Below are 8,793 nucleotides of genomic sequence, written 5' to 3'. Positions count from 1 at the left end.
TGGCAGCATTACAGCAAGCCAGCATGAGCCAGTCTGTCTGTACAGAGAGCCATTAGAAATTTGCAACGAAGTGTCTGAAATTGCATCCTATTCCGTACATAGTGCTCAACTTTTGACCACGGCCCATAATTCCCTACAAAGTGCACAACTTTTGACCAGGGCACATAGAGCACTAGTCAATTTGGGGAATAAAGTGCTATTTTAGATGCATCCTGGGAAGGGACCCCTGATTACAACAGGCAGGATTTACAAGCCTGTTTCTAGCACATTATCCATTAGCTTAACAAATTGTAATTGATTGCCAGGTAGCGTCTGTGGGACTCCTATGGGACATAGATGACTACACAGTAGCTTCCCGTGAGCCTAGTCCCCATCATGCCTTTTACTTTAATCAAATCCAGCGCTAATTCTAGGTGCTTTGGCACTTCAGCCACATTAAACAGTTTAACCATAGCCCAGAAGTGCTCTGTACTACATTAATCAATTAGTAAGCTTGGCGATAATTGCAGTGCACTGTGTGACGGGCCCCGCTCCTCTTATAAAAGCTGAGGTTGAGACAGTAAATGTTTTGAAATGAGATTCGGGGTCGAGTGTAGGGACAAAGTTAATAATATAAACAAGCCTCGCATAAACACAGGTCATATACCATTGTCCCCCCAAACTCAACTCTGGAACTCGAAGCCAGTTCCACTGTGTTTTTTTTCAATGTTGTGCTCTAATCAGGGACTGATTTAGACCTGAGACACCAGGTGGGTACAATTAATGATCAGATAGAACAGAAAAGCAGCAGGCTCTGTACCTCATAGGGTCAGAGTTGAACACCCCTGCTATAGGCTATACTGTACAACAGTGCGTATAACGGTTCTGTAGTAGCCTACAACAGGCTAAGTTATAGGTGAGAGGTAAAACATGTACATTGCCCCTACTGAAGCTATGTACAGTATCATAATGGTTTTAATTGAGACTCAAAATGACATCAACTAATTTACCCTATGCACACAGAAACACGTTTTACAACATGTCCAAAAATCCTAAACAGTCAAAAAGTCTCCGCACAGACACGCTCCGTGTCCCTTGTCCAGGTTCAGGAGAGTCCAAGGTACAGCCAGTCTAGCAAAGGTCGAACCAGACCGTGAGACGCTGGTGCACCAGAGGCAAAGCACATTTGCTCCACACCTGCACATCTCCACTACTGTGAACAGAGAGCATGGAGGAAGACCTCAAGAAGAGGCCCACGTCCAGGGGTCTGAGTACCCTGGAGAAGAGCCTGATACTACTGTTTGTGGCTCTGACTGGCGCCTGCATCGGACTGGTGGTCATCTACTTCACCGACAAGAACAGCGTCCCCACTGATGAAGGTGAGTAGTGTACTACCTGTATGTTTAAATGGAGGGAAGGGAAAGGGGGATACCTAGTTAGTTGCACAACTAAATGCATTTAACCCAACCCTTCTGAATCCGAGAGGAGCGGGGGGCTGCCTTAATCGATATGCACGTCATCGGTGCCCGGGGAGAAGTTGTTGTTGGAGGTTAACTGTCTTACACAAGATTTTTCCACTTTTTCGGCTCAGGGATTGGAACCAGCAACCTTTCGTTTACTGACCCAATTCTCTTAACTGCTAGGCTACCTGGTGGTGAGCCGCTATATACTTTAAACACATTCATGTAGGCCAGATGATTAGTACTACTGTATATACTGTAAACACATAGGAGTTGTACTATCCCTCTAAACTTCATCACTGTCAAGGAGGTGTGTGAGTACAAAACTTGAAACACTTCAATCAAATGAAGGTTTATAGCTCTACTCACACCAGAAAGTTCAATGCCTCTCAGCAGGACTATGAAACAGTGATTTATGGACCCGTGTGATTTATGGACCATTATACATTTACCATAATAGCAGGCTTAGCTAAGCGTCTGTGGAGTGGATGGGTAATGGCTGTCGGTTAGTGGTGAGTTTGCTGACAAGAAGATGAAAAGTGATGTTTTGTTGTCTATTTTGATTTAAATTTCCATCACTGTACATTGTGCTCTTAATGTATCTCTGTCTCTGACAGATGTTTTATTATTTAGGATTAAATTAAGCCACACTTTCATATCAGCAATAAATTATAAGTATAGAAGAATGATCTGAGTCATTGTATACCGCAATAACAAACCAACAGCATTCATTGCTACAGTATTAATGGCATTGAATACTTCTGGCATTGAATGTGCCTCCATTCTGGGTACAGGGCGAGACAGAGAGTTATTTTCTAAGGGGGTTCTGTGTCTTTGTGGTACCTTTGTGATGTGAGTCACAGTGACGTCCCCTGCCACTGGCCTCACAGTGTGGCAGACAGACATTCCGAGCTGAGACCCAGCTGTGGAGGAACAGAACGACAACAAAAGGCAAAGGTTCCCTCTAACGTTGAGGGAACGTCTATAGACAAACCTCCTGCGAACCTTTAGGGATATCTGAAAGTCTAATTGGTCCCCTTGGACATTGGCATCTCATTGGTCACACCACTGGATACTGATGCACTGACGCGGTTCCAAGCACTGTTATGGATTGCTGGACGTATTTTTAAATAGTGTCACTCTGTCACCATAGAAAGTATGACAAATACGTCCTCAATTTGTCACGTCTGCATTATTTTTCATGAGTCATTCTATTTCATCTATAGATAGAAAACAGCCCATCAAATCATCTGAGTTAAAATGTGATATAACATGCGTGTTGTTTTTGCTTCTGACAAGGTGTCAATGATGATCTATTTACCATATAATATAGTCCACCTATCTGCAATATATCTTGGTGTCTTTTTACAGTTCTGTGCTGGTTCCCAAAAAATACAGCCTCCCCCACCCCCTAAAAAGGCATTTAAATCATATAAAAATCTATGATGTTATTAACACTGTCCCACGCTACCTTGGCTCGGTTAGCCAAATCAGTCATATCGTACCTAAGAATAATGGCTGTCATCCATTTCTATGAGTGAGACTGTCTTAGGAGACACGGCTGACTCCAGAGACAGCACTCACACAGTACACTGGTCTAGTATAACGCAAATACTCTCACTCTCTCTCTCTCTCTCTCTCTTTCTCTCTCTCTCTTTCACTCTCTCCCTTTTATATCCTTTCTCCTTTTATTCGTCCTTTAAATCCCTTATTCAATAAACCTTGCCCAGGAATAATGTCTGTGCTTTGAAGTGATGGTCATATTGAAAGGCCAAAAACTGTCTAGCTTCTGTCTACATTATACAGAGCGTTTGGGAAAAGTATTCAGACCCCTTGACCTTTTTCCACATTTTGTTACCTTACAGCCTTATTCTAAAATGTATTAAAAAACATTTATCATCAATCTAAACACAATACCCCATAATGACAAAGCAAAAACAGGTTTTTAGAAATGTTTGCAAATTTGTAAAAAATATACAACTGAAAATATCACAATTACGTAAGTATTCAGACCCTTCCTCAGTACTTTGTTGAAGCACTTTTGGCAGCGATTACAGCCTTGAGTCTTATTGGGTAGGATGCTACAAGCTTGGCATACCTGTATTTGGGGAGTTTCTCCCATTCTTCTCTGCAAGCTCTGTTAGCTTGGATGGGGAGTGTCGCTGCACAGCTATTTTAAGGTCTCTCCATTTTAGATCAGGTTTTAGATCAGGTTCAAGTCCGGGCTCTGGCAGGGCCACACAAGGACATTCAGAGACATGTCCTGAAACCACCCCTGTGTTGTCTTGGCTGTATACTTAGGTCGTTATACAGGTCGTTGTCCTGTTGGAAGTGAATCTTCACCCCAGTCTGAGGTCCTGAGCGCTCTGGAGCAGGTTTTCATCAAGGATCTATCTCTCTGTACTTTGCTCCGTTCATCCTTCCCTCAATCCTAACTAGTCTCCCAGTCCCTGCCGCTTAAAAGCATCCCCACAGCATGATGCTGCCACCACCATGCTTCACTGTAGGGATGGTGCCCAGTTTCTTCCAGACGTGACGCTTGGCATTCAGGCCAAAGAGTTAAATCTTTGTTTCATCAGACCAGAGAATCTTGTTTCTAATGGTCTGAGAGTCTTTAGGTGCCTTTTGGCAAACTCCAAGCGGGCTGTCATGTGCCTTTTACTGATGAGTGGCTTCCGTCTGGCCACTCCACCATGAAAGTATGTTTGGCAGAGTGCTGCAGAGATGGTTGTCCTTCAGGAAGTTTCTCCCATCTCCACAGAGGAACTCTGTAGCTCTGTCAGAGTGACCAGCGGGTTCTTGGTCACCTCCCTGACCAAAGCCCTTCTGAATCCTTATGTGAATGTGAATGTTTTTTTAATCTAAAAACCTGTTTTTGCTTTGTCATTATGGGGAATTGTGTGTAGATTGATTACGAAAAATAACAATTTTATACATTTTTAAATAAGGCTGTAACATAATAAAATGTGGAAAAAGTTGAGGGGTCTGAATACTTTCCGAATGCACTGTAGATACACCACTAGTCAACATACGGATAGATATATGTGTGTACAAAACATTAGGAACACCTGCTCTTTCCATGACATAGACTGACCAGGTGAATCCAGGTGAAAGCTATGATCCATTATTAAGCTATGATCCATCATAGTCACTTGTTAAATCCACTTCAATCAGTGCAGATGAAGGGAAGCATTTTTAAGCCTTGTGACATTTGAGACATGAATTTTGTGTGTGTGCCATTCAGAGGGTGAATGGGCAAGACAAAATATTTAAGTGCCTTTGAACAGGGTATGGTAGTAGGTGCCAGGCGCACTGGTTTGAGTGTGTCAAGAACTGCAACGCTGCTGGGATTTTCACGCTCAACAGTTTCCCGTGTGTATCAAGAATGGTCCACCACCCAAAGGACATCCAGCCAAATTCCAGTCAACATGGACCAGCATCCCTGTGGAACGATTTTGACACCTTGTAGAGTCCATGCCCCGAAGAATTGAGGCTGTTCTGAGGACAAAAATAAGGGGTACAACTCAATATTAGCAAGGTGTTCTTAATATTTTATACACTCAGTGTATATGTGTGCAAATGATATTTAAAAAACTTATACTGTATTGGTTGTATAGGGTAGTTGCTGACCATGTTGTCATTGGCCATACCATTGTATGAGGGTATGTTAATGCTTTAATTACCAATTACCAATTGCTTTTGTTTAATGGAACTGGGGAAGCAATATTTAATTCGAATACTCTTATTAATGTAAGTAGTGCCACTATATCATCAAACAGTCTGTCCCAGCAGGATGTTTCATAATTACATTGTGTTACTCTTCCATGTTATACATAACAGCCCAATAACAAGGGTTCTAATCAAAACAAATTATTCTGCCAACATTACCCAAAGCTGTTCCCCTGCAGCTGACACATCAACTGAATGTTCATGTAATCAATGTGTGTGTGTGTGTGTGTGTGTGTGTGTGTGTGTGTGTGTGTGTGTGTGTGTGTGTGTGTGTGTGTGTGTGTGTGTGTGTGTGTGTGTGTGTGTGTGTGTGTGTGTGTGTGTGTGTGTGTGTGTGTGTGCGCGTGCGTGTGTGCGTGCATGTTTGTGTGTGGGACAAGAGGTCAATTCAGGATGCGGGGGTCCTCAGGCACTCAAGGGCCCGTCGGGGGAGTTCACCAGCATGAATCACCCCAGTAGCTACGACAACGGCATGAGCTGCAGCTGGCACATCACTGTGGACCCAGGCATGGTAAGTACCACAATGCAACACATTCAAAACACTAAGATTTTTATACAGTAACCTCTTTTCCTTTTTACTGTGCTCTTTCCTTCAAACAAATACACTGAACAAAAATATAAATGCAATATTCAACCATTTCTACGATTTTACTGAGTTACAGTTCATATAAGGATCTCAGTCAATTGAAATACATTCATTAGGCCCTACACTTTAAAAAAGGTTGGGGTGTGGATCAGAAAACCAGTCAGTATCTGGTGTGACCACCATTTGCCTCATGCAGCGCGACACATCTCCTTCACATTGAGTTGATCAGTCTGTTGATTGTGGTCTGTGGAATGTTGTCCCACTCCTCTTCAATGACTGTGCGAAGTTGCTGGATATTGGCGGGAACTGGAACATGTTGTCGTACATGTTGATCCAGAGCATTCCAAACATGCTCAATGGTTGACATGTCTGCTGAGTATGCAGGTCATGAAAGAACTGGGACATTTTCAGCTTCCAGGAATTGTGTACAGATTTTTGCGACATGCATTATCATGCTGAAACGTGAGGTAATGTCGGCAGATGAATGGCATGATAATGTGCCTCAGGATCTCATCACGGTATCTCTGTGCATTCAAATTTCCATTGATAAAATTAAATTGTGTTGGTTGTCTGAAGTTCATGCCTGCCCATACCATAACTCCACCACCACCATGCTCATCCACACAACGCTATATATGTTGTCTTCCATCTGCCCGGTACAGTTGAAACCCGGGATTCGTCTGTTTAGAGCACACTACTCCAGCGTGCCAGTGGCCATTGAAGGTGAGCATTTGCCCACTGAAGTTGGGTACGACACCAAACTGCAGTAAGGTCAAGACCCTGGTGAGGATGACGAACACTCAGATGAGCTTCCCTGAGACGCTATCTGACAGTTATTGCAGAAATGATTCGGTTGTGCAAACCCACAGTTTCATCAGCTGTCCGGGTGGCTGGTCTAAGACGATCCCGCAGGTGAAGAAGCCGGATGTGAAGGTTTATTTAATTTATTTATTTAACCTTTATTTAACCAGGTAGGCTAGTTGAGAACAAGTTTTCATTTGCAACTGCGACCTGGCCAAGATAAAGCAAAGAAGTTCGACACATACAACAAGCAGAGTTACACATGGAATAAACAAACATACAATCAATAATACAGTAGGAAAATCTATATACAGCATGTAAATAGGCCATGGTGGCAAAGTAATTACAATATAGCAATTAAACACTGGAATGGTAGGATGTGCAGAGGATGAATGTGCAAGTTGAGATACTGGGGTACAAAGGAGCAAGATAAATAAATAGTAGATACAGTATGGGGATGAGGTAGATTGGATGGGCTACTTACAGATAAGCTATGTACAGGTGCAGTGATCTGTGAGCTGCTCTGACAGCTGGTGCTTAAAGCTAGTGAGGGAGGTAAGAGTCTCCAGCTTCAGAGATTTGTGCAGTTCGTTCCACTCATTGGCAGCAGAGAACTGGAAGGAGTTGCAGCCAAAGGAAGAATTGGCTTTGGGGGTGACCAGTGAGATATACCTGCTGGAGTGTGTGCTACGGGTGGGTGCTGCCATGGTGACCAGTGAGCTGAGATAAGGCGGGGCTTTACCTAGCAGAGACTCATAGATGACCTGGAGCCAGTGGGTTTGGCGACGAGTATGAAGCGAGGGCCAGCCAACGAGAGCATACAGGTCACAGTGGTGGGTAGTATATGGGGCTTTGGTGACAAAATGGATGGCACTGTGATAGACTGCATCCAATTTGTTGAGTAGAGTGTTGGAGGCTATTTTGTAAATGACATTGACGAAGTCGAGGATCGGTAGGATGGTCAGTTTTACGAGGGTATGTTTGGCAGCATGAGTGAAGGATGCTTTGTTGCGAAAAAGGAAGCCGATTCTAGATATAATTTTGGAATGGAGATGTTTAATGTGAGTCTGAAAGGAGAGTTTACAGTCTAACCAGACACCTAGGTATTTGTAGTTGTCCACATATTCTAAGTTAGAACCGTCCAGAGTAGTGATGCTGGACGGGTGGGCAGGTGCGGGCAGCGATCTGTTGAAGAGCATGCATTTAGTTTTACTTGCGTTTAAGGGCAGTTGGAGGCCACGGAAGGAGAGTTGTATGGCATTGAAGCTCATCTGGAGATTCGTTAACACAGTGTCTAACGAAGGGCCAGAGGTATACAGAATGGTGTCGTCTGCGTAGAGGTTTATCAAAGAATCACCAGCAGCAAGAGCGACATCATTGATGTATACAGAGAAGAGAGTCGCCCGAGAATTGAACCCTGTGGCACCCCCATAGAGACTGCCAGAGGTCCGGACAACAGGCCCTCCGACTTGACATACTGAACTCTATCGGAGAAGTAGTTGGTGAACCAAGCGAGGCAATCATTTGAGAAACCAAGGCTGTTGAGTCTGCCAATAAGAATGCTGTGATTGACAGAGTCGAAAGCCTTAGCCAGGTCGATGAATACGGCTGCACAGTAATGTCTCTTATCGATGGCGGTTATGATATCGTTTAGGACCTTGAGCGTGGCTGAGGTGCACCCATGACCAGCTCTGAAACCAGATTGCATAGAGGAGAAGGTACGATGAGATTCGAAATGGTCGGTGATCTGTTTGTTAACTTGGCTATCAAAGACCTCAGAAAGGCAGGGTAGAATAGATATAGGTCTGTAGCATTTTGGGTCAAGAGTGTCTCCCCCTTTGAAGAGGGGGAGGACCGCGGCAGATTTCCAATCTATGGGAATCTCAGACGATACAAAAGACAGGTTGAACAGGCTAGTGATAGGGGTTGCAACAATTTTGGCAGATCATTTTAGAAAGAGAGGGTCCAGATTGTCTAGCCCGGCTGATTTGTAGAGGTACTGGGATGACGTGGTTACATGTGGTTTGCAGTTGTGAGTCAGATTGGATGTACTGCCAAATGTTCTAAAGCAGAGAAATGAACATTACATTCTCTGGCAACAGCTCTGGTGAACATTCCTGCATTCAGCATGCCAATTGCATTGTGTTGTGTGACAAAACTGCACATTTTAGAGTGGCTTTTTCTTGTCCCCAGCACAAGGTGCACCTGCGTAATGATCATGCTGATTAATCAACTTCT

The 8,793-nt window shown here is 43.7% G+C and overlaps 1 protein-coding gene across 1 annotated transcript in view; it reads left to right on the top strand.

Annotated features, from left to right (window-relative positions):
• Positions 1 to 1,207: 1,207 nt before the first annotated feature.
• The window catches only part of LOC139375541 (ovochymase-like), a 36,879-nt gene continuing 29,293 nt past the window's right edge, over positions 1,208 to 8,793 (top strand). The window contains exons 1-2 of the mRNA XM_071117371.1: positions 1,208 to 1,358; positions 5,549 to 5,679. Of these exons, the coding sequence (XP_070973472.1) occupies positions 1,208 to 1,358; positions 5,549 to 5,679 (282 nt within the window). The remainder of the gene's footprint in view (positions 1,359 to 5,548; positions 5,680 to 8,793) is intronic.

Source organism: Oncorhynchus clarkii, chromosome 19 (assembly GCF_045791955.1).
Source record: "Oncorhynchus clarkii lewisi isolate Uvic-CL-2024 chromosome 19, UVic_Ocla_1.0, whole genome shotgun sequence".
Classification (NCBI taxonomy): domain Eukaryota; kingdom Metazoa; phylum Chordata; class Actinopteri; order Salmoniformes; family Salmonidae; genus Oncorhynchus; species Oncorhynchus clarkii.
Note: the sequence above shows the minus strand (reverse complement) of the source record. Positions and strands in the feature narration are given on the sequence as shown.